The sequence below is a fragment of the Sceloporus occidentalis genome, unplaced genomic scaffold (genome assembly GCF_023333645.1).
Source record: "Sceloporus occidentalis isolate IW3139 unplaced genomic scaffold, rSceOcc1.0.p SCAF_41, whole genome shotgun sequence".
NCBI lineage: Eukaryota > Metazoa > Chordata > Lepidosauria > Squamata > Phrynosomatidae > Sceloporus > Sceloporus occidentalis.
In genome coordinates, this window is record NW_028317021.1 from 94474 (window position 1) to 121498 (window position 27025).

Below are 27025 nucleotides of genomic sequence, written 5' to 3' on the forward strand. Positions count from 1 at the left end.
GATTTCTTGAGCAGGCATCTACTGTTCTCTTAGCTGTCAAAAGGTTTAAGTGCAAGCTGTTGACACAGCAGAGATATTCTCACCTGGAGAAGGTGTGTTGACAGCCCTTCTCTTTGGTGTGCTGTCTTGAGCAGGGCCCAGAACAGCTGGCAGTCACATTCTTGAGCTGATCAAAAAGATAATGGCTTTTTAAGCAAGCGCATCTCAGGCTCCTTAGGGGCTCTATTTTCGACTTCTTTCTCTGTGGGATTTGTACTCTTTTATAACATTAAAAAAACACTTGAATACAAACTCTGTAAAACAACTTTTTCAATCCAGAAAAATAAAATTTTACCACCGGTGGGTTAATAGAACACAGACACTGTGTTCTGGTTGTGTTGTTCGTTTTTATCAGACTGGCTAATGTACTCCCCTCTTACAGTCTATCCTAGTTGTCTTAATGGGCCAAATAGCTCAGTGGCAGAGCTCAGGTTTTGTATGGAGAAAGTCCCATGCTAATTCCTAGCATCTCCATATAGCAATGAGAAAGACCCCCTGTCTGCAGTGTTTGACAGGGTTGTTAGGCAACTCAGCCTGCAATGAAAATCTCTTGTTTAGACCGAGGAGTCAAGCTGGATAGGGTCTTATGGATTGCTCAGGTCATCACGCCTTCTCAAGCATTATACCGTCAGGAATGCTTCCTTGGAGAGTGATGGAGTCCAGTCTTTGGGTTTTCCCCCCCAAACAGACTGGATGGCCATCTGTTGGGGATGCTTTGATTCTGTGTTCCTGAATGGCAGGAGTTTGAACTGGGTGCTCCTTGAGGTCTCTTCCAACTCTGTGATTCTATGATTCTATCCATTGTAGCTCAGTGTACCCCTCTCGTCATAACAATATCCAGTTTGAGATCTGAAGCCACCAGAGAATGTCGTGCACTACCTTCCTTTCTTCACTTTCTGTTTTCTCACATTCTTGTGTGTATAAGACCCATGTATAAGTCACCTAGGTTTTTTGGGTCAATGTTTTGACCTAAATTTCCATTTCTTTGCCAGGAACATGACAGAAGGAGGGCAAGGTGCTGTATCTTTCTGTATAGCAAGCCATATTTAATGGAATCTTAAGAGTCAGAAGGAGCTGCAAGGACCATCTAGGCCAACACCCTGTCATGCAGTAATTAAAAAGCCACAGCACCCCCCAAGAGATCTCCATCCAGCCTCTATTTAAATATCTCCTAAGAGTCCACCACCCTTCAAGTCAATCTACCATATATATTTGACTATAAGTCGACCTCGTGTATAAGTGGAGGTCAACTTTTGTTACCAAAAGTGTGGATTTTTAGATGATCCGTGGATAAGTCAAGGGTCAGCTGCGGGGATGGTCCATCCTCTTCCCAGTCTCTTGCCAGTTGGGCTTTCCCCAGGGGAGGTAGCTCAGCTGGGGAGAGACTTGGGACAGATGTACTGTATGACCCGTGTATAGGTCGACCTAGGTTTTTGAGTTCTACACAAGTATATATGGTATTCCACTTTCAAACAGTTCTTAACAGTAAAGATGGCCTTCCTAATGTTTAGGTGAAATGTTTTGTGGATAAATTTTTGTGATGTTGTTTGCTTCTCTAGTTGCTGTTTTCAGTTGGACACCAGAAGTGTCAGTCAAAGTGTTTTGTGATGGGGACCTCTTGGTGCATCAGGGTTTGCAGCTTCACGAACTAATCGTAATGCAAAGTATTTTCAAAGAAGCTGGTACTGCCCCTTAGCAGTGGTAAGAGCATCAGGCTAGGACTGGGGAGATATAGTACAGGTTCAGATCTCTGCTTAGCTATGAAGTTCATATCCTCTTAGGCTAAATAACTCCTAAGTGTTGTTTTAAATAGAGAAAGACCCCTCTACAATGTACTAAACTGCTTGGAGGAGAGGTGATATATCAATGTAATAATGTGGTACAGTGATCAGTGTTGAACTGGTATTAGGGAGATTTCAGTTACAGTTCCTACTGAGTCACTGTGATCATAGATCAGCCTCTCCACTTCATCCTGATTTGCCTCACACTGTTGTTGGTTTGTGGATAACATGGTGAGGAAGACATGTACACAGCCTTGACCTCATTATAAGAAAGATAGGATATAAATGTAACTAATCAATAAATAATTTATCATTAAAAAGAGACTATCTGTTTGCCTCTCTGTCTCTTACATGCTTGACAGCCATCCTCTTTAAATTTGATGATGTTTTAAGTTTTTATCCAAATTGTAATGTCAGGTCTCAAGCTGGAAGTCTAAAGTGGCAGTGGGGGTGGGGGGGCTGGGGTCACTAAAAGCAAAAAAGGGACTAGTCAGAACTCATCAGGAAATTGTGTCAGATGGCTTTTTGGGTGTCTTCTTCATGGCAGTACCCAATTTCAATTCAAAACATCAGGGGCTGAGATCCTATCTATCAGCTGTGTATCAACAATTTACAAGTTGAGCTATGCTGGAGTTGTGCCAGATTGTATTACTATGGCATGGAAATAAGGAATGTGCAATGGGTGGCAATTTTTCATATTGTCCTGTTTCACAATGGTCATATCATTTGCCTTTTTTTTTTATAAACTTGCCAGCTTGGTAGATGAAGGGAATGCTGTGGATATAGCATATCTTGGTTTCAGTAAGGCCTTTGACAAGGTTCCCCATGACATTCTTGCAAACAAGCTTGTAAAAAGTGGGATAGACAAGGTAACTGTTACATGGATTTGTAATTGGTTGACCGGCCAAACCCAAAGCATGCTCAACAATGGCTCCTTTTCATCCTGGAGAGAAGTGACCAGTGGGGTCCCACAGGGGTCTGTCCCAGGCCTGTGCTAGTCAACATTTTTATCAATGACTTGCATTACAGAATTAGGAGCATACTTATCAAATTTTCAAATGACACCAAATTAGAAGGAGTAGCTAATACCTGAAAAGACAGGATCAAAATTAAAAATGCCCTGTATAAACTGGAAAGCTGGACCAAAGTTAACAAAATGATATTTAACACAGAAACATGTAAGGTACTGCACTTAGGGCAGAAAAATAAAATGCACAGATATAGGATGGGGGACACCTGGCTGAATGAAACTACATGTGAAAGGGATCTAAGAGTCCAGGTAGACCACAAGTTGAACATGAGTCAACAGTGTGAAGAGGCAGCTAAAAAGACCAATGCAATTTTAGGCTAAATCAATAGAAGTATAGTGTCTAGAAGTAATAGTGCCACTATATTCTGCTTTGGTGAGGCCCCACCTGGAATACTGTGTTCAGTTCTGGGCACCACATTTCAAAAAGGATGTTGAGAAACTGAAGAATGTCCAAAGGAGGGCAACTACAATGGTGAATGGTCTGGAAACCATGCCCTATGAGGAATAATTAATAATTAATTAATAATAATTAGTAATAATTTGTTTGAATAACTTAGGGTGATATGATAGCCCTGTTTAAGTATTTGAAGGGATGTCATATAGAAGATTGAGTAAGCTTGTTTTCTGCTGCTGCATAGAACAGGGCCTACAATGTATTCAAAGGATGCAAGCTACAGAGATTCCACCTCAACATTAGAAAGAACTTCCTGATGGTAAAAGAGCTGTTCAACAGTGGAATATGCTGCCCCAGAGTGTGATGGAGTCTTTTTCTTTGGAGGTTGTTAAGCAGAGGCTGGATGGTCATGGTAGGGGGTTGGACTGCATGGTGGTCTCTTCCAACTCTATGATGCTATTATTCTAACTGCTTGGGTTACTGCAATCTGTGAGATCAAGGTTACTTTTTGCATGGAGACTCTTTCAGTGAGCAGAAATCCTGGAAAATCCAGGAACTTGTTTGCATGGAATGTCTCCTTGAGAACAAGAACCTCTCCTCTTCTGCTGTAGCAGTGAGTGCAAAAAATGGATGGAATTTTGAGAGATTTGGAAATAGTTACATTTTTAGTTCGAAGGTGACAACAAGGACCTCTGGCTAGTGGCAGTACTAGGAGTGTGGGGGGGCTTCAGAGTACACTGGGTGATAACCCAGAAGTGGGGTGACACCCGGCCAAAAACCCATGGCATTTGGCAGGGAGGGAGAGGTCCAGGGCACCCCTTCCGCCTTGCCCAGTGCAGATTTGCTCACGTGTAAAGCCACACTGGACAGGGAAGTGGGGACATGCCCTTATAGCCCTGCCCCTAAAGCCCCACCCTCCACACCAGGTGACACCCTAGTGTGGGGTGCCACTGATTCTAGCCATAATTATTCAAAATTAACTATTTCTTATTATTCAGTATAAATAATTGCCTTTAGTTACTTCTTAAACATGTCTGGAAGTGAAGAGTTAGAGAGAGAAAAAGAAAGATATAAGTTTATCGCACAGGGCTCCTGGCACGCAAACGGAATGGTACAAAAGGGGCTGGGAAGGGAACTGAACGGGTGGGGGACGCATTTTACCGCACACCAGATCACCGCCAAACACTGCCAGAAGTCCGCATTACATTCCCCTTCTGTTCCAGAGGAGGCGCTTTCTGAGAACTGTTCAGAACAGTTCTCAAAAATCGCCTCCTCTGGGACAGATGGGGAATGTAATGCGGACTTCTGGCAGTGTTTGGCGGTGATCTGGTGTGCGGTAAAATGCGTCCCCCACCCGTTCAGTTCCCTTCCCAGCCCCTTTTGTACCATTCCGTTTGTGTGCCAGGAGCCCTGTGCGATAAACTTAATAGTTTGGAAAGGAAGACAGGTACAGATAGGAAGTAGTAAAGATGAAGATAGAGAAAAGAGATAGGAGGAGAAAAGACAGAGGAATGAGAGAAGAATAAGAGAGAGAGAGGAACAACATTAGGGGGATATGAGATTGAAAGGCAAGGATCATGCTGGTAATTGTGAATCAGAAATAAAGAAGAAATAAAGAAGAGAGTAGACAGATATAAAGGGTATAGGAAGAAGGGTTTAGTAATCCCAAGAAATGAATAATTAATATTGGTAATACAGTGGACCCTTGTTATCCGCTGGGGTTTGGTTCCAAGATTCCCCGTGGATAACAAAATCTGTGGATGCTCAAGTCCCGTTAAATATAATGACATAACAAAATGGTGTCCCTTATAAAAAATGGGAAATCAAGGTTTAATATTTGAAATTTATACTTTTTTGAACATTTTCAAACCATGGATGCTTGAATCCATGTATAAAAAAATCCATGTATAAAAAAATCCATGCATAAGAAGGGCCAACTGTACTAAAGATATATAGATAACACGAAAGATAGTACACAGATATATAATGATGTGTGTGCTCTGTTTGTTCTGCTACTGTATATAACTGTTATAATTTTTTTTCTTTTTATTTGCCATATTGGAGTGTATAAATCATATTTAATCAAATAAAAAAAAAACACTAACCTTCTCTTTTTTAAATAGAACTCCTAATTTGCTCCGTAAATAAATCTACAGAGCTCTAGCTAATGTGTTGACAAAAGAAGAGAATTGGCTATCAAGCAGGGTAGAGGAAATTTACCCCACTGTTGACTAAGAGTAACTCTTTGACATCTAATTGTTGCTCATCTCCACCTGATGCTGTGCTTCTTTAGCTTTTAGCAAATGATGAATTCATTTCAGTAAGCACGCTCTCTAAGGCAAGCCAGGAATGATACAGGCAGAGCAGCCAAGTGATAAAGAGGCAAATAATTCCCATCCTTGTTTGATGCCAATTTATCACTCAGCTATCAGAAGCAATGCCAGCACAGGATCTGAGCGCCATATAGGAGTAAATTCTTCCGGCATTGTTGTATTATTTCCAAAAATAAAACTGCAAGCCCTGGTGGTTGCTGAGCCAGCCAACATGCTAAATAGATGCTGAGACCTTCCGTATGCTCCTGTTTACTGTTTACTCCCTAGTACTGAATCGTTTCTGTAAAACATGGTCATTTCCCCAACTGGGTAAACGTTACAACAAATAAAAAGCAAATAAAATGCTATTATTTTGATGTTTTTTCACCATTATGTGCCTCACAGTCATTCCCCCACCCCCATTATTTCCAACATAAAATGAATGTCTACCTGAAACATATAGAGTGGTTCCCTTGTTCACACGGTCACACCTAGTTTCCCAAAGGTGGCCTTCTGTTTCCATGCCTCACATTTTTATTTTTATTTTACTGCAGGAATTTTACTAGTAGTAGCTTATAGAGCCCGCTTCCATTTTTCAACCTTGTTTTTAACATCATGAATCTTTGACACAGTGCCTTAGCTCCTGTCTTTTTTCCTGCTTCAGACATCTTTGCAGGAGTACCTCAGAGAACTCTTTCCTGGTGAGATGGCAGGCTCCTGTTTTTTTTGTTTCGGTTTACAATTTTTACTTAAAACAGGCAACAAAGTTTTTCAGACAGATTGGAGTCTGTCAAAATTGGAAGTGTCCACCATTATGTCCAAATGAGTTATGGCAGACCACTCCTTTTTTCCTGTTTTTTATTTTTGATATTATTATTGTTATTCAGTTGGTAACTTACACTGGTGTAAATGCACAGCTAATGGCATTTTATAGAAGGTTGTAAAACCATGGCATCCTAATCAGGATTAGAATCATAGAATCCGAGAGTTGAAAGAGACCCCAAGGGCCATCCAGTCCAACCCCATTCTGCCATGCAGGAAATCTCAATCAAAGCATCCCCAACAGATGGCCATCCAGCCTCTGTTTAAAGACCTCCAAGGAAGGAGATTCCACTACACTCCGAGGAAGGAGTGTGTTCCACTGTTGAACAGCCCTTACTGTCAGGAAGTTCCTCCTAATGTTGAGCTGGAATCTCTTATCCTGGAGCTTGCATCCATTGTTCTGTGTCCTGTTCTCCGCTCTGTATTATTTTTTTCCAAATGGGTTTCTCAAGTGTTAGGAACCCCATTTTTTCAGCTGGCAGAAATGAATAATGGTAAATATTCCTTCCATTCCTAGTTTACAAATTGGACAGGGATTTGGAAGATCCAGATTCTGGACCTGACTGGGCTATGAAATTCACAGTATAAGCTGGACCAATCTTATTGTCATTCTCTGCTGTACCTTACAGATGTGTTATAAGAATAAAGTCTGTGTGTGTGTGTGAGAGAGAGAGAGAGAGAGAACGATGTGTGATGTTTTGTGTTCACTGAATAAAAGGCATGATATAAATAAAATTAATACAGTAATAATATGCATATATGATCCTAATACATGTGGTCTGGTGCACATTTTTATTTACGGCATGATGCTCATGCTGTGGATTTCACTGAAATGAAAAAAGGTTTCTGTTAAAGTGTATAAGAGCGTGCAATCTGTAACCATGGTTACAAACTGATTTCAGTATATTACCGAAATCAGCTCTCCTAAACAGAATGCATGTCTGACTATGCCTGGTTTCTTCTTTCCACTGTATAACAAACTCCAAATAACATGATCACTCCCACCTTAGGATCCCACCACTTGCACCCCATTGACCAGGTCATCCCTGTTGTTTAGGATGAGATCTAAAACAGATGATCCCCTTGTTTCACTCAAAGTTTCTGTCAAAGTGTATAAGTGTGTGCAACCTCTAACCATGGCTACAGATTATTTTCAGTATGATTAAAATTAAGTTGGAGCAAAGTGGGCAACCAACATTTGCCAGGTCATAAGAAGACAAATAGGGCTGCTTGTAAACGTGAGGAGAAACATGGTGAGATACATATGCTTCCTTGAGTAGGTAACAGAATTTTTGAGATGGATTCCTCATGGATATACATTATATTCATACAATATGTTCTCTGTTCATGATGGACTCTACATTCAGTGCTCATCAGAGCCTAGATCCCAACTAGAATAATGCTGTTGAATCAATAGGATTTAGACAAGTATTGACCTACTATCCAGCAATTGATTCAAGTTGGGATAGTTGGGATTAGCTGATGACTCACATGTCAGTCAGATATGGAATCCACATTGAATCAATATGGAATCCCTCAGGGCACCATCCTGTCCCTGATGCTATTCAATATATATATGAAACCGCTGGGAGAGATCATCTGGATGCATGGGGCGGGGTGTTATCAGTACGCTGATGACACCCAGATATACTTCTCCATGTCTCAGTCTACAGCTTTGACTTCAGATGGCGTCTCTCCTCTCAATGAATGTCTTAAAGCGGTAATGGACCAGATAAGGAAAAACAGATTAAAACTGAATCCAGACAAAACGGAGGTACTTACAGTAGCGGCCCTGAACCCAGGTATTGAGATACAACCTCCAGTCCTAGATGAGGTCCCACTCTTCTCAAAGGACTGTGTTCGCAGTCTGGGGGTGCTCCTAGACTCTGTCGCTCCAGATGACAAATCAGGTAAATGTGACCATCAGGAGTGCCTGTTATCAGCTTCAGCTGATACACCAGCTGCACCCTTTCCTGGAAGTAAGGGGCCTAGAAACTGTGGCACATGCACTGGTAACCTCACGACTCGATTTCTGCAATGCACTCTACATGGGGCTACCCTTGTGCCTAGTTTGAAAGTTTCAATTAGTACAAAATATGGCAGCCAGGTTGGTTTTTGGCATAGCCAGGAGCAATCATGTAACACCTGTCTTAAAATCGTTCCACTGGCTGCCTATTAGCTTCCAGGCCCAGTGCAAGGTGTTGGTTATGACCTTTAAAGCCCTAAATGGCTTGGGTCCAAACTATCTTCGGGGCCGCCTCCTTCCGTATAATCCACCCCGTGCACTGAGGTCCTCTGGGAGGAATTTGCTGCAACCTCTAAAAACCAGACTGTCTGCAACCACCCAGAGGACCTTTTCGATGACCGCTTCCAGATTACGGAACAGCCTGCCAGAGGAGATCCGTCATACTACCAGCTTAGACAGCTTCAAGCTGTCAAGATGGATCTCTTCCAGAAAGCTTCTTTGGAGTTTATCAGACAAGGGGAATTGGAAGTGTAATCTGATGGCAATCTGAATGCAATCATGGGGTTTAACGTTATTGTGTGATAACCCACTACACACAAATTCGGGCAATGGGGAGTCAGTCCAAATGCAATCATGTGGTTTCACGTTATTACATGATAGACTGCCACATGCAAATTCAGGCAATGGCATGCTATTTTCGGACAATGGGGAGTCAGTTTAAATGCAGTGTGTATTCACATAATTGCGTGAAACTAGCAACTTTAAGTGAATGCGTTTTGGCCTCACTTTCTTTTCATTCGAATTTAAGAGAAATTCCTCCCGTCTGATAAACTCCTTTGACTTCTTATCAGAATCAGCTGTCTCTAAGTGTTTTCTTCTTTGCAAAAACTTTCACAGCTACTAGCTTGTTTCATTAGAACCTAAGAATAACATAAGCTAGAAGCTATTTGACACATTGGTTGAGGTGGATGAGTTGTTAAATAGTTTTTCTTTCCCACATATGTTAATGTTGTTATGACTTTACTTTTTGCTAAAGCTGTTAATATATTGGCTGACTGACATAATACAAAATCTGTTGAGCATGTGTTTTTTCTCTGTGTGTGCACAGTTACCAACCGGGCACCGGGTGGCGTTGTCTTCCATCAGTTACATTGGCTGCTCCCTGTCCATCTTCTGTCTGACTATCACACTGGTCACGTTTGCTGTTCTGTCGTGAGTATTTTTACTTTTTCTGCCTCTTCAGTCAATATCACCCTGAAAATATGGATAGTCATTCTCTCCCTCCATCTCTCCCCCTTCTCTCTTTCTCTCTCACACACATACGCACACACTAGATTCACATTCCATTTCAATCCTATGACAGGATGCCCTCAAGTGTTGACAGTTTCATAAAAGGCTATTAGCGCCTTAAACTTTCTTAATTAGAATCTGCATATATATTTGCAACACTTGGCTAACTTTGGTCTAAATTACTTTAATTTTTTTTTGCAAGTAGGAAGCTCTTTAAATAACAAATTATTTCCTTCCAAGTTGTTCTTCAGTGGTTTTAGCAGCTTCCTTCTTTGTCAATGAGGACTTTAAATGTGAAAGGATGAGACCTGGTTGTGTGATTTTGAAGTGTATGTTAGAGATACCTTATTATTAATTAAAGGAATGCAGGTTATGCTTGTTCCAGAAGTCAAAAAAGGATAGGTATGTAGGTCAGTTGGTCCTGCTGAAGGCAAGAGAAGGGCCACAGGGTAGACTTCAATGCTCCTAAGAGACTCTGAACAAAGATATTGATTTTTATACATAAAAAGATCACAATAGTGCTGGAGCAGACCAAAGGTTCATCTAGTCAAGCATTGTGTTGCCACTGTGGCCAATCAGATGCAGGAGGGATGTCCACAAACAGGACTATAGTGCAATAACACCCTGCCCCCTGCTGAAGCTTAGGGATGTGGTGGTGATGATGATGATGATGATGATATTCTTTATTTATATCCTGTTCTTTTCCCAGAACTGGGACCCAGAGTGGCTCACAGCATCGAAAGAACAATACAATTAAACACATAGCAGTGTGATACATTAAATCAGAATTGTATTGTTACAATATTAAAATAGATTGCTTATTAACAGAATAAAAATACAGTTTAAAAGATAAAACTGTTTAAAACACTTAAAATGATACAACACGCCAAGCCAGCCCTTTAAAAACATTCTGTTTTAGAAGAGGATGAGTATTTTGAGTATTGTACCATTATAAATGTTGGATTTGTTTTCAATAATGTTAAAAAAAATTATTTTTAATTTAAAAAGCCATTCTGTTTTAAAAGCTTGCCCGCATAAGAAAATTTTAACCAGCTGGTGGAAGGACAGCAAGGAACGGGCCATTCTTTTCTCCCTAGGAAAGGAGTTCCACAGTCTAGGGGCAGCCACAGAGAAGGCCCTCTCTCAAGTCCCCACCAACTGTGCTTGTGATCAGGGTGGGACTGAGAGAAGCGTCTCCCCTGAAGATCTTAGAGTCCAGGATGATTCATAGAGGAAGATACAGTCTGTCAGATAGCCATAGAGGGCTTTATAGGTCATAACCAGCACTTTGAATTGTGCCCAGAAACGAACTGGCAACCAACTGACTCCAGCAGGTCCCTCACCATCCATATTCAGCTGTCTTAGAGAAGGGACTAAAAACAGAACTCTAGTCCTCCCCCTCAATTTTCTCCCACAAAATACCCATGCAAATGCCTGTTAGCCTTTCTCATTAGAATGATAGAATCAGAAAGCTGGAAGAGACCACAAAGGCCGTCCAGTCCAACCCCATTCTGTCATGCAGGAACTCTCAATCAAAGCATCCCCCTTGACAGAAGGCCATCCAGCCTCTGTTTAAAAACCTCCAAGGAAGGAGACTCCACTACACTCCGAGGAAGGAGTGTGTTCCACTGTTGAACAGCCCTTACTGTCAGGAAGTTCCTCCTAATGTTGAGATGGAATCTCTTTTCCTGGAGCTTGCATCCATTGTTCCAGGTCCTGTCCTCTGGAGCAGCAGAAAACAAGCTTGCTCCCTCCTCAATATGACATTCATTATTTTACTATGTTTTTGTAATTGTAACCTGGCCTGATCCTCTGGGGAGAGGTGGGCTATAAATAAATTATTATTATTATTATTATTATTATTATTATTATTATTATTACATCCCTTCAAACATTTAAACAGGGCTATCATATCACCTCTTAACTTTCTCTTCTCCAGACTAAACATACCCAGCTCCCTAAGGCGTTTCTCATAGGGCATGGTTTCCAGACCCTTCACCATTTTAGTCACCCTCCTTTGGACACACTGCAGTTTCTCAACATCCTTTTTGAATTGTGGTGCCCAGATCTGGACACAGTATTCCAGGTGGGGCCTGACTATAGCAGAATAGAGTGAATTGATTGTGTGTGCTGCAAGGCATGTGCTGCTGCCCCTCCAAGATTGAATTTGAAGGATGGAGCAGCAGGTATATAGAGAGTTGGTTGTTTGTACTCCTCCCCAAGCCGGTCAGGGGCTCAGCAGAAGTCCTGTCTCTACAGATCATGTGCTCAGAAAGAATGCACACCCGAAAAAAATCAAAAGCCCCCAACAATCACATTTTTAAAAGTGAAAATGTAAAGGATGACCCCTCAAACCCAGCTCACAGCTAACAAATCTCCATCTGTTCTCTACTTTGCTCTCTCCTTCAAGATCTATCAGGGGTCTTTATAACCAAAAATGCTGCATGCAGTAATCAAATTATTTGCATGTAATCCCATAGGAAACCACCATGATTTCACTATCTGGGCTGAACCAAAGCATTTTCCTGCCTGAGACAGAGGACATAATGGTGCACACCTTCATTCCATGTATGTTCTGAAACTGTCTGGGTTGGCAGTTGAATATTACTTCAGCACTGACAGTGAGATGGTATGCTTTGCAACACTTGAGGGCTACAGGGTTGCTCAGAGAGTGAGAGACAAGCTGTGTGGCACTTAAACTTCTGTTTTCCATGATGGTGGAATGTTCAAATGCTCAGGGGAAAAAAAGTTCAAGGTGTATCCCATGGCCCTCCTCCAGCACCTGCAGCCTGGTCAAATTGCTTCAATCTGCTTTTATTGTTCTGTCACTTTGGCCCCATTCCCACTCACTCATTTGCCCTGGATAGAATTGGGCAGATCCGGTTGCCCCCATACTGAATCTGCTCAGAAAGAAGTTAGTACTACCCTTTACCTCGATCGATGCAATTTGCCCCTCTGAAGTTCACATTTGCTGTACCGCTTTAAAATGGAGCCTCCTTTGTTGTCAATCAAATTCACTTCCACTTTCGTCAAAGGTGACATATCCTACAACCATTGGTCAACCGAATGGGTGCTTTCCCCCCTCCTTTTTTAAAAAAAACTGGTGGCAGTGTGTTCATATTCTGTCAACTTGTCAAATTTAAAAACCTCCAGGTGTGTGTGTGTGTCTTGTGTGTATCTGGGTCCTTACAGATTATGGCAACCCTAAAATGACCCCATCTTGGGGTTTTCTTGGCAAGATTGGTTCCGAGAAGATTTGCCATTGCCTTTCCCCTGAGACTGAGAGAGTGTGACTCCCCTAAAGTCATGGGTTTCCACAGCCTTCCCTCTGAGTGCCAGCCTCTAGCTTCCCCTTCGCTTCCAGCCCAGCATTTCCTCCTCTTTGGAACCTCTTCCCTTCCCTTCCCTTCCCTTCCCTTCCCTTCCCTTCCCTTCCCTTCCCTTCCCTCGAAGCCCAATGCCAACTCCGAAGCCCTTGCCTCCCTCCCCCATGCCATCCTCTTCCCTTCCCTTCCAGCCCAAAGCATGCATATAATCTGTCACAATAATAATAATAATGATACTTCACCTCAGAATGCCATCTCTGCATCCTCTTTCCTTGCTTTCCCTCCGATTGCCACCCCAGAATGCCTTACATTCACATACACATATGTAGCAAAAGCATTCACACATTGTATCAATTTGCCAAATTTAAAAGGAAACACAAGCATTCGCATATTCTGTTACACACACACAAATTTCCCCCCAAAAAAAGGCCACTTGCAAAGTGAGGTGCCATGCCGGCAGCAAGCAAACGAAAGGGAAATGTAGCACAAGCATATACATTCTATCAATGTATATCAACCTGTAGAACAAGCATTCACATAATCTGTCAAAAATAAAATTACAAAGGGGGGGGGGGAGCTGCCTGCAAGAAGGGAGGCATGTTCTGGCCTCTGCCCTCCCTCTGCCCTAAATCCCTCCCCTGAACTTGACCCAATCATGACCAGGGCCAAGTTCACATTTGCTGGCAGCAGGGAAGAAATGGGTTTTCCTAAAAGACATGGGAAATAATCCACTTTTGGAAAAACCGCTCCAAGGGGGTTTGCCCTGGATCGAGTGTGAAAGACCCTAATTCTGATGTGTTTAAACTGGTGCAAATGGGAACTTCCGACTTCTAATCTGGGTAACAATTGGTTCAAAAGGTAGTCTGAATGGCCCCTTTGATTTGTTGATCCTGAATTCTAAGATAATAAGGATAGTTTTAATGTGAGGTCGAAGGCTTTCATGGTCAGCATCCATAGTTTTTGTGGGTTTTTCGGGCTATGTGGCCATGTACTAGAAGAGTTTCTTCCTGATGCTTCACCAGCATCTGTGGCTGGCATCTTCAGAGAATACTGGAATTTTTGATTCTTCAGTTCAAGCATGCATATTGTACTATTGTATCCAGTGCTTGAATTCATTTGGAAGTGTATTTTTCCCCATTGTTCATGCACATCTTGCAGGAAAAGAGCTAATGAGATGCAGTCATATATATCTTTTGCTGGTGCATGACTGGCACAATGGTAAAATACCGTACTAGAAAGAATCTCGACAGAATTGTGTGTACAAAGGTTTCAGAGTAGGCAGTTCACTGGTATTTCTAAACATTGTATTTACTTTTTGAGTGAAGACTAAGTTGGTTTTCTTAAACAGCCAGCCAATAAACGGAAAAAAGGCTAGCTGTTTTAAGACAGGGCACACCTTGCATTTTTAATTTCACTGAACACCAGAGACAATTGTGATGCCTGTGGGTGCTCAGTGTCCATCAAAAGACTTAACAGACATCAAGGGATAGCTGATATTAAGAAGAATAACATCAGGAATGTTAAGTCATATTTGATTTGACATGGCACCATCCTCATTAAAAATGATTTTCTGACCTTGTTGATAGAGAGCCAGGCTTATTAGGACATGTGTTGGAGAAATCACAGTCCAGACTGGAGGTATTTTCGGGTCAGATGCCTGATCTTTATGTTATGCTTTGTCTGACAGCAACAGACAATCAGTTGGTTCCCTTAGAACATTTCCCCCTAGCTACCTTCTAGAAGGCTGCATTTTAAATTTTTGTAAGTTTAATGTTCAGTTGATGAATTTACAGCTGTCATCACTCCAGTACTACTTGTCTTTTGTAATTATTATGTGGGGGCAGTATTTCAACAAGTTGTGTAATTTTTCACTAATAATAATAATAATAATAATAATAATAAAATGTATGTATATTTTCCTGCCTCTCCTAGTTGGATCGAGGTGGGATCACAACAGTTTAAAATACAATCCAGAATAAAACACACCAATTCAATAAAAGCAGTAGACTACCAACAACTAGCAATTACAAACTAAATATCACAAAGCGACGTTGGAATAAGGGGTAAGGAAGTACTCATCCTATTCAGGAGGTGGAACTGTGTCTTACATAAAGTCAGGTGGGTATGCTCACTGGAAGAGCACTGTCTTAACTGCCCTCCTGAAGGTTTCCAAGGAGGCAGTAAGACAGATCTCTTCCGGGAGGCTGTTCCACAATCTTGGAGCAGCTACCGTGAAGGCTCTTTGGGACGTTGAAGCATATTTAGTTGTAGTTACTTCCAACAGGTTCTTCCCTGTTGTTCTAAGAGTGCAGGGTGGATTGTATAGGGAGATGCAGTCCCATAAATAACTCGGGCCCAAGCCATGTAGGGCTTTAAAGGTGATAACCAACACCTTGTATTGTGCCCGGAAGCAGATTGGGAGCCAATGAAGATCTTTTAAGATTGGTGTTATATAGTCAAACCTTGAAGAACCGGTGACCAATCTGGCTGCCATATTTTGCACTAACTGAAGCTTCCAAATTTGGTACAAGGGTAGCCCCATGTAGAGCGCATTACAGAAATCAAGATGAGAGGTTACCAGAGCATGTACTACCGCCTCTAGGTCCTTTCAGTCTAGGAAGAGACACAGTTGGCGTATCAACCAAAGTTGGTACCAAGCACTTCTGGCCGTCGCATCTACTTGAGATGACAACTGTAGAGACGGATCCAGAAGTACTCCCAAATTGAGAACTTCATCCCCCAGCATGAGGGACAGAATGGTGCCTTGAGGGAGGCCAGATGTCAGTTCTCTCTTGGAAGAGCAACTGTCCCCAGCCTCACCATCTGGAATCTGCCCGAGAGATAGGAACAGAGGCACTGGAGTGCAGTGCCCCTGATGCCTAACTCCCTCAGGCATTCCAGAAGGATACCACCACCTATGGTATGGAAAGCCAGTGAGCTGTCTAGGAGTACCAACAGGGTCATACTTCCCCTGTCGATGCCCAGACGGAGATCATCGACCAAGGCGACCATGGCCGTCTCCACTCCGTATCCCTCCCTAAAGCCAGACTGGTACAGACTGGCGCTTTTAGGGCTCCGTAGGGCTGGGCATCCATACACGCCCAGTCCTACTTTCGTCACCCGTGCATCATCTTGCCACACCCCCATCCACACAGGGTGCATGACAATGACTCATGGGCATCCAAGCACCTAAATGGTGCTCACTGGAAGCAGCATTGTCATGGCATGTGAGTGCCATTATGACGCCTTTAAAAAGAGCAGCTCCTTTTTAGGGAGCGCATCGGTGCCACGCCGTGCAGCTCGCACAGCACTGACGAGGGGCAAAGACAGGTGGCATGGAGCCGCCTGTCTGTATCCCCCCTCAGTTTCTTCTCAAAGGAAGCAGCAAGTAATTGTAGCAATTTTGTTCCTCCTGTGAGAAAGACTTCAAAAACCATGCAGTTTTTGCAGCCCTTTCACAATCTGGAATTTATTCTGCACAAAATTTGCACCTGGTCGTTTTCCACAGAAAGCTCTAGCAAGCATAGCCATTGGTGAAAAAATAATGTTAATTGTGGTCTACAATCTAGTTTATACTGTCCTTTGAGTGACACATAATGATGACCAGCCTCTTCCATTTTGTGCCTTCACTTTCTGCCTTTGTGTATTGAATGACTTTTATATTTTAGTCATACCAAGCTAGCATGATTTACTTTGTTAGAGGAAATTCGCCCTAACCATGTAGATGTTACCCAGATGCCAATCCCATGCATAATTGTATAGAAGTAAACGTGCATAGGACTGAAGTCTTAATTTACAAGCTAATTATTTTGAGTCAGTGTGCATTGGAAACTCTAATCAACTCTATCATAATCGAAAATGAAGAGTAAATGTAAGAAACTGACTCCCATGAGGAGTAATTGTGAATGTATCATTCCTCCTGATAGTACTAACCAAATTTCTTTCCACAGGTCAGTTAGTACCATTCGTAACCAGCGCTACCACATTCATGCCAATTTGTCCTTCGCTATATTGGTGGCTCAGATTTTGCTTCTTATAAGTTTCCAGTTTAATCCTGGCACGGTAAGTTTGAAAAAAGGGTAGCATCTGGCAAGATAGTGTTATTCCTGTAATATTAATCTCAATATTTGAGGAAAACAAGAAGAAGAAAAAACAAAAAGAAGGTGGAGAAATTTTTCTTTATAGACAAATCTGTATATATATATATATATAATCAAGTGTAATAAATGATTCTACAGTGGGATCTTTTCCTGCAACAAGCCTTTTCAGACCTCAATATAATGTGTTGTAGTATGCCTGAAACTAGAAATAATTTTGTTTTTATTTAGTTATTTATTCATTGCATTTATATGCTGCCTTTCATCCAGTGTAGGACCGAAGGCAGTTCACAACAATAAAACTAAATTATTTAAAACAAAACAATAAAATTAAAAGAATTAAAAGATCACAATGTTTAAAACTAATAATATCCAAACAATGGCGCAGGACAGACTGCCAAGAAACGGGTGTAACAATACTGTGTTACTTTATTGTAACATATGACCCTCCAGCTATTGTTGGACTGCAAGTTCCGGCAGCCCTTAGCTAGTGTTGCCAATGCTGAAGAATGCCATGAGCTGCTTTATCATGGCAAATTTCATGTGGCAAATTTCTGTTAATACATACAAAATTATACATTCGTATGTTTAGCGAACTGCAACAAATGAGTGTCACATCCTTACTTGGTAGCCTCCTGCCAACTGTTTTTCAGCTCAGACCTACTACAAAGTTCAAGTCAACCATGAAACCATAGCTTACGGCAAGGATTTTAAACCAGAAATTAGGAACATTATTATTGGATCACAGCTTCCAAAAACCATCAGCCAGCATGGCAGCTACTTTAGTGGCTTTTCCAAGTTCTGCTTCAGTCACAACATCTGAATATGAAGACTAAAAACACAATCACACAAACATGAAGATATTTGGGTGATCTGATATGGTGTTATAGAGATGTTTGAAAAAACATATGTGATATAGTAGGAGGCATTTACTACAATCATTATAAAAATGTTTATCTATTGTAAAACATGTATGCTTTTGAGATTTCAGCCTGTTGTGGATTTTGATATTCATTTTGTTACTTTGTCTAGAATCATAGAATCATACAGTTGGAAGAGACCACAAGGGCCATCCACTCCAACCCCCTGCCATGCAGGAACTCTCAGTCAAACAGATGGCCATCCAACCTCTGTTTAAAAACCTCTAAAGAGGGAGACGCCACCACTCTTTGAGGCAGTGCATTCAAACAGCTCTTACTGTCAGGACGTTCTTCCTAATGTTGAGGTGGAATCTCTTTTCCTGTCTACTTTGTAGGTGCCCTGTAAAATCCTGGCTATTCTCCTCCACTTCTTCTTCCTGAGTGCATTTGCTTGGATGCTGGTGGAAGGCTTTCATCTCTATAGTATGGTAATCAAAGTATTTGGATCTGAAGAAAGCAAGCATTTGTACTATTATGGCATTGGATGGGGTAAGTGGTTTTTTTTTTGTCTTGTTCAGCACTAAACTCTAATTTTAAAGCAGATAAAATGGCTTTCCGAGAGCTAGTATGAAAGTGTTCAAGAAAGGATTAAGAAACAGGATTAAGATATATAATCTCAAAATGTACAAAGGGAGTTGATTTGATTAAGTGTGCTGCCTTTGTCATGAACTATATTCCTTCTTGTGGAAATCTAACAGAATGAGGGCCTGAACAGACAGGCCAAAGTAATACTGCTTCGGGTCACTTTGGAGGTATGCTGTTTAAATGACAAACGCATCTTAAGAGGCCAGAAGCTGCACCAAAGCCACACTCCAGTCCTTAGGATTGGAGCGTGGCTTGGCACGGCTTCCAGCCTTTTGGGACACATGCATAATTTAAACATCATACTTCCAAAGTGACCCGAAGCAGCTTTATTTTGGCCTGTCTGTTCGGGCCCTAGGTTAGCTAAGGGACAGTGGTATCCCCCTCACCCTGCTTCTTTCCTCTCTTAGGAAAATTATATGCCTGGCATGTTGTGAAAAGCAGCTGAAATTTTGGACCATCTATGGACTTAATGGGAGACCAGTAGTCAGATCAACCAAAGTTTCCTTTTATCATGGAAGTGGTATTGTGTGAAGCTCTTCATGGCATTTGGAAGTCAATGGTCACAAATAACTACTTTTAATTGGTTTCTTTCTCCTTAAAGTAAATTACGAATAACTGTAATTGAGCAAGCAATTAAAGTCAGTTTTTCTGCGATGAAAGCATAAATTTTAAGTCATTTTTATAGTTATGGGAGTAGTTCCCTAACTTATCTAAACTGCGGAAGAGGAATATTATATGGTTCATGTGATTTGCACTATGTTGTAGGTGTTGGGTAAGAGTCTAAATCTTTAGGTTTTGGAGGGTTTTTTGGGTTATGTGGCCATGTTCTAGAAAAGTTTATTCCTGACATTTTGCCAGCATCTGTGGCTGGCATCTTCAGAGAATGCTGGCATGGAAGAGAGTGAAATGTCACAAATAAACTTTTCTAGAACATGGCCACATAGCCCGAAAAACCCACAAAAAATTATGGATGCCGGCCATGAAAGCCTTCGACTTCACAGTCTAAATCTTTGTTTATGTAATTTTTTTTATTATTTTATACTTAATCAAAAGATTACAATATTCTTTGTGCTTTTTCTTTTGTTTTTTACATTTTTTCTGCCCAAAAGTTGGTGCAAAACTCCTGTTTTATGGGTAAATATTCTTGCACAGAGAATAGTATTTTTAATAAAATACACTGTGTGCAATTTTTCCCCCCAAACAAACTTTTCACAAAGCGGTCTGCAAATTCCAGAAATCTCATGGTGGTTGATGAGATAACTCAGTGTGCCTTGTCACACTTTCTTTTCCAGGATGAATTTTTTTTTCCTCTCTGGGGTTGAAGTGACAAGGAGATGGATGAGAGAAGACGGAATTTTGTACTATGTGCCAGAAGCTTGTAGCATTTTAATTTTACAAACCCCAAAGCTACGATTTTAGTTATTTTTGAGACAGAGGGAAAAGTTACTTTTGGAGATGGCTAGTATAATGGTAACTATTGAGGTAGTGGCCTTAAGACTATTGTTGTAATTTAATTATTTTTAAAAAGTAACCTTTCAAGCTCTGGTTATGAATTTGATCAGAGCCAGGGTAGTAACAGAGAGGTTCATGCTTCCCCACTGTCTATTAAACCTGATCTTATCTCCCTTACCCTCCACAGCTGTTTGTCTCACAGGGGAGAAACATACAATACCTGTTTCAGATAACTGGAAGCTCTCCAACTTCTGGGCTCCATTTCAGTAAAGATGAAATGTTAGGCAATCCAGTTATGGCTCGTCCACATTATAGGTTTGTGAGGGTTTCTCTGTGGATTCCCCTCTTTTCCTGTTACCTAAAGTCTTGCTGCCACCATCCAATGATTAACTTATCCCCCCATTGGGACATTGCTAGGGAATTCCACTTGCACCTCCCTTGCAAATGTAGGGAGAACACAGAGGCTGTAAAGGCCAGTGATAAAGGGCAGCATCGGGGTGGAGTGGGGGTGTGGTGACCGCACACCCCAAATCCTCCCCCATGCTGGCGTGATGCCATGCACCCCACTGCATGGTGGGAGGTGTCACAGTGCTCCCTTGGTGCAGGGTATACTCACGCTGTGCCAAAGGAGCAGTGAAAAGCCATGGTGCTAGCACGTATGGCACCCATTCCGCGGTGCAAAAAGGAGCTGCTTTTTGTGGCTCCTTTTTGCGCCATGGAAAGGCCAGATGGGGGCTGAAGCGTGCGGTTGCCTCAGCCCTGATCTGGTTAGAAAAGGGGCGGCAGCCCCTGAGTCCCTATATTAGGAGAAAAGTGGGATATAGGAAAATAAAATAATAATAATTTGTTTTATTTATATACTGCTATTCCAAAGATCATAGCGGTGAACAGCAAGTAAGCAAATTAGCAAGTAAGCAAGTAATAATACAGTTGCCCATAGGGGATCTGTTTCAGACCACCCCCCAACCACGAGTTCCAAATCTCACGTGTATTCAAGCCCCATAGGCTTGAATGGGGCACGTGCATGCAGGGTGTGCACCGCAGGCGTGCACCCCATTAAGGTCAATGGCAGTCGCCTCTCCATGGATTTTCTCATCCACAGATTTCAAGTCTGCAGACTTGGAGGGGCGACTGTAATAATAACTGGCCAAGCCAAGGCATGTGAAAAATGAGTGCAGAGAGAGGCAGACTGCATTAAAGAAAAGCTTTATTCTAAGTAAAGGGATTTTATAGAAAAAGGATATAACTTCATGAAAGATCAACTGGCCACCAGGTGTGGACAGAAAATATAAGTTACAGAAACAAGTTAATTCGGTTAATTTAGCCAAACCAGGAAAATAAATCTAAAACTTGATTCCATTGATCAATTCATGTTCCTATACTTACTCCTACATCAGATGTGATTTATACTTCTTCTGGTTAGAAGCCCCTCATGGTCTATTAGGCCAGAGACCAAGCAGACAGGCTGAAGCTTTCTCGTGCTTCTCTCAGAAGCATCAAAAAGGTTCTCCCTTCTCCTCAATGGCTCGTCGCATTACACCATAATGCCTCCTCCCACATTTACTCTTTTGTTATCCAGAGAGAAGGCTGTAATAAATGGAAGGACTACAATTTATCACAAGGTCATTGAGTCCTCTCTTCCCTTCGTCTCATTTTTAAAAAGGCTTTTCTAGTTTCTCCTGAATATCACCGAAGCAGTTATCAAAACCGAAACCATACACACATTTGCTTCTAGCCTCATTTGCTTCTGTTTCAAAGCTGCTTTGATACTTATTGTTCTGAATACCCAGAAATAATACTTGTCAAAGTTTTCCAATGAGAAAAAGGGAGTGAATAGAAAGGAGTGACCAAAAAGAAGGATGAGCAAAGTAATCTTAGAACAGACTATATTAATAGGAATACTTTTGAAAATATTTTGAAACATGGACCATACTTCTCATTCAGAAGCAGAATCAAAAAGCAGTTACAGCAGTTACTTTGCTGTACTGCCATTTCATGAGAATATTTAAAATATAGGCTTTGCTCTCTGGAGAATGTGCAGGTGAATGTTATTCATTATGATGTTTTTAAAAGGTTGTGTATGTTGCTGTTTTGGAGGCTGCAAGTTCCCTTTTATTCCATTCTGTACATTGTACAGAACCCGCTGTACATTGGGCTACCTCTGTACCAAGTTAGGAAACTTTAGCTAGTTCCAAATATGGCACCCAGATTGATTACTGGGACATCCATGAGTGATGACATTATACCAATATTAAAATCACACCACTGGCTTCCAGTTAGTTTCAGGGCAAGGTACACACTGTTGGTTATTACCTATAAAGCTCTACATGATTTGGGTCCAGGTTACCTATAAGATGGCCTTCTTCCATATAATCCATCCTGTATGCTCAGGTCCTCTGACAGACATTTAGCCCCAGTCAGCCAGAACCGGGTTGGCAACTGTCAGCCAGAGGGCCTTTTCTTCAGCCACCCTTAGACTGTGAAGTGACCTGCCGGAAGAGATTCCACAGCTGAATATGCTATTTGAATTCAAAACACCTTAAAGGCCAGTCTCTTCTGGGAGGCTTACTCAGATGATTTTTAAATTGTGAATCTTAAATGATGAATTTTGAAAGTGGATAGTTTTAATATGTGTATGTCTTGTCCTTTTAAATTGTGTGCATGTCCTTTTAAATCGATGTGTATTTTAACTGATGTGTTTTAACTGATGTGGTGTGTCTGTTAATTGTTGTTGCTCCCTGCCTCAATTCATGGGGAGAGGTGGGTAAGAAGAAATATTATTATTATTAGTAGTAGTAGTATTAGTATTAGTATTATTTTACAGCAAGCATCCTAGAATAGTAGAATTATAGAATTGTAGAGTTGGAAAAGACCACCAGGACCATCCAGTCCAGCCTCCTGCCATGCATGAAATCCAAATCAAAGCATCCCCAACAGATGTCCATCCAGCCTCTGCTTAAAGACCTCTAAGGAAGGAGACTCCACTACACTCCAAGGGAGTTTGTTCCACTGTCGAACAGCCCTTACTGTCAGGAAGTTGCTCCTAATGTTGAGGTGGAATCTCTTTTCCTGTAGCTTGCATCCATTGCTCCGGGTCCTAGTCTCTGGAGCAGCAGAAAACAAGTTAGCTCCCTCCGCAATATGACATCCCTTCAAATATTTAAACAGGGCTATCATATCACCTCTTAACCTTCTCTTCTCCAGGCTAAACATCCCCAGCTTCCTAACTTGTTCCTCATAAGGCATGGTTTCTAGACCCTACACCATTTTGGTGGCCCTCCTTTGGACACACTCCAGTTTTTCAACAGCCTTTTTAAATTCTGGTGCCCAGAACTGGACACAGTATTCCAGCTGGGGCCTGACCAGAGCAGAATAGAGTGGCACTATTACTTCCCTTGATGTAGACACGATACTTTTATTGATGCAGCCTAAAATTGCATTGGCCTTGTTAGCTGCCGCATTGCACTGTTGACTCATGTTCAAATTGTAGTCTACTTGGACTCCTAGATCCCTTTCACATGTAGTCTCCTTAAGCCAGGTGTCCCTCATCCTATATCAATGCATTTCGTTTTTCTGCCCTAAGTGCAGTACCTTACATTTTTCTGTGTTGAATATCATTTTGTTAGCTTTGACCCAGATTTCCAGTTTATTCAAGTCATTTTGAATTTTGTGTCCTCTGGGGTGTTAGCTACTTCTCCTAATTTGGTGTCATCTGCTAGTGAGTTACAAGAAAAGATGGACTATGGACATTCTTTACATTCTTCTTTCATTGCTCCCCTCTCTCAACTCATCAACTGTTGTTGTTGTTAGCTGCTTTCGAGTCAATCTCGATTCATGGTGACCTTGAATGAGACATCTCTAACCCCCCTATCCTCTACCTCTCTGCTCAGGCCCTATAGTCTCAGGACCGAGGCCTCTCTGATTGTGTGTATCCATCTGGGGTGCAGTCTTCCTCCCTTTCTATTTCCCTCTATGTTCTCCAGAATCTGTGGTGTTTATCACACAGAGGTTTTTGCAGCTTTTTGCAACTCAGATCCGACGTGACTGTGGGTCCAATGATGCAAATTCACGTGATAATGTGATGTATTATCACATGTGATTGCTTTCTATGGGAGCTCTTTCCGTGACACTTCCGCAGTGAATCCAAAGTGACTCCTCATTTTGGTGAATTTGGTAAAAAGTGAATTCACAGAATTTGCATTCAAGCTCACTTCGATTTCACTCCAAATTGGTCTGGTGTGGAATACAACTTTGCTTCCGTCCTGGTACACCCCCCTAAACCTCCAAAGAGGCAAATTTCCCATGATGCTGTGCTGCAATTTTGCCCCAATTGCTTCCATTGCTCGGAAGGGTTGATGACAGGGATGGAGGGAATGAAACAGGAGGCTGGGGGGAGATATGGGAGCAACAGAAGGGGCCAGTGGAGGCTGGGGGAACAACAAACTCCAGTTCCCAGAATTCCAAGCCTCGAACCAAGGACTCCAAAACAAACTCCAACTCCCAGAATTCCATAGCACTGAGCCAGGTCAGTGAAAGTGGAGTCAAACCAGATTATTTCCCAAGTGCGGATGCAACCTAAGGCCCCATTCATACTGACCTTTTTGCACTGGAAGGAACTGGGAAGTTTCGGTCCCTACCCCCCCCCCCCCGAATCCCACTGGAAGCAAGTGCCCACTACCTCAATCAGGGTATTTTAACCCTGAATGCCCTCTTGCTCCTGCAGAGAAATTGGTTTAAAATGAAGGCACCTTTGCTGTCAATCAAATTCAGTTCCGCTTTTGTCATAGGTGACATTTCCTGTACCCATTTGGCAATCGGAAGTGTGCATTCCCCCTCCTTTTAAAAAAAACACCAGGCACCAGTATGCACATATTTTGTCAAATTTAAAAACCTCCTCTGTGTGTGTGTGTGTGTGTGTGTTGTGGGTATTTGGGTCACTGCAGGTTATGGATCTTCCCTTGGCCCCATTTTTTACCCCAAAATGCAAGCTAATGCCATCTCTGCATCCTGCATCCTCCCTCCTTGTCACCCCAGAGTGCCTCATGCCCATGTAATAATAATAATAATAATAATAATAATAATAATAACCAGAAAAGGATGCCATGCATTCTTTGCTTTCCCTCAGCTTCCCCTGAATTCCTTACAGACAGTAGCAAAAGCATTCTGTATCAGTTTGCAAAATTGGAAAGAGAAACATTTGTAACATTCGCATTGTAGCATTCGCAAAGGAAAAAAGCCTTCTGCTAAGTGCCCTGCTGCTGGAAGCAAGGAAATGAAAGGGAAAGTGAACAGGCAGGCAGCCACGTTCTATCTATATCTCTATCTCTGCAGCAAAAAACATGCACATAGTCTGTCAAAAATAATTTAAAAAAATAAAAAGAGAGAGAGAAAAAGCTGCCTGGTGCGAGAGGGAAGCTTGTTCTGTTCTGTGCCTTCCCTCTGACCTAATTCCCTCCCCTGAACTTGACCCTTCGTCCTGCTCCTTCCTTTTCCTCCTGCTCCATTACCCAGATTGCCCTCCATGGCCCCTTTCTTCCCCCGTCTCCTTCATCCTCCTCCTCCTGTTCCTCCTCCATCACCGCTTCTCTTGGCAACCTTTGGCTCCTTCTTTCTCCTCCTCCTGCTCCGTTACAGATTGCCCTCCATGACCCCCTTCTTCCCCCCAGACTCATTCCTCCTCCTCCTCCTCCTTCCTTAACCGATTCTCTTGGCACCCTTTGACTCCTTCCTTCTCCTCTTGCTCCTGCTCCATTACAGATTGCCCTGCATGGCCCCCTTCTTCCCCCCTAGCTCCTTCATCCTCCTCCTCCTCTTCCGTCACTCTTGCCACCCTTTCTCCAGTTCCACCCTCTGCCCTCCCTCTGACTTCTCTTTGCATTCCCCGTCATCCCCCGATTGCCCTTTTTTGCATCCTTCCTCTGGCTCCTTCCTCCTCATCCTCCTTCTCCCTGATGAAGGGGAGGGAATGTTCTGCCCACTGCCCTCCCTTTGACCTAAATCCCTCACCTGAACTTGCCCCAATCATGATCAAGTTCATATTCGCCGAACCCGTTTCCCCCCCCCCCCCAAAAGATACTGCTTTTACCCTGATTCCAAATGACCTGCACTAAGGGGCATTTGCCCTGAAATGGTTGTAGAAGCCTTGGATTCGCTTGTGGGAGATTCGGGGCAAATATGAACTTCACGTGCATAATTCAGTTCCTGATCCAGGGTAAAAGGTAGTCTGAATGGCCCCTAAGAGAAAGCAACTGTTACAAAGGGAAGGGGACTGGATTGGATTTGGGGAGGTTGTACTTTAGTGAGCATGGAGAATAATTATAATAATTATAATTTTAAAAACAAAAAAAGTTTTTAAAATATTATTATTAATAATAATAATTTATTTTTGAAATAATAATAATAATAATAATAATAATAATAATAATAATAATAAGTTTCCTGAGGCACCAGAGCTCTCTGGCAGAGAAGGCTCAATGTCTCTGGACACTACAGTTCCCAGAATTCCATAGCATTGAGCCAGGACAGTTAAAGTGGAGTTAAACTGGATTATCTCCCCAGTGTGGATGCAGCCTAAGAGAAGGTAACTCTTACAAAGGGAAGGAGAGTAGATTGGATTCAGGGAGGTGGTATTTTAGGGAGCATGGAGAATAAGGGAAACCGGATCATTTCTGCAATCCTCCAAAATGGGTCTCCTTCAGATCCAAAGGATTTACTTACAAGTAAACCTGCAGCTTCTACACTGATTATTTTGCAGTGGATAATAATAATAATAATAATAATAATAATAATAATAATAATAATAATAATAATAAATGTATGGGGGCTCTGACATGGAGAACAGATGTAGATGTGGCTGAAAGAGATGAGGAGAATGACAGGAGAATAGATGTACTGTCCACCCTTGTCTTACGCAGGGGATTTGTTCCAGACCCCTCCGCGTACGAGAAAAAACATGGATGCTCAAACTCCATTCAAATGAATAGGGCTCATGCCTGTGGTGGCACAGCAGTG

General features: G+C 42.0%; 1 protein-coding gene across 1 annotated transcript in view; it reads left to right on the plus strand.

The window, feature by feature from the left end:
- LOC149289956 (adhesion G protein-coupled receptor D1-like) overlaps positions 1-27025 on the plus strand; it is a gene marked incomplete at its 5' end in the record, with an annotated part of 168721 nt that overhangs the window by 90227 nt on the left and 51469 nt on the right. Inside the window, 3 exons of the mRNA XM_089490047.1 lie at positions 9453-9556; positions 16911-17022; positions 18313-18466. Coding sequence (XP_089346173.1) covers positions 9453-9556; positions 16911-17022; positions 18313-18466 — 370 coding nt within the window. The remainder of the gene's footprint in view (positions 1-9452; positions 9557-16910; positions 17023-18312; positions 18467-27025) is intronic.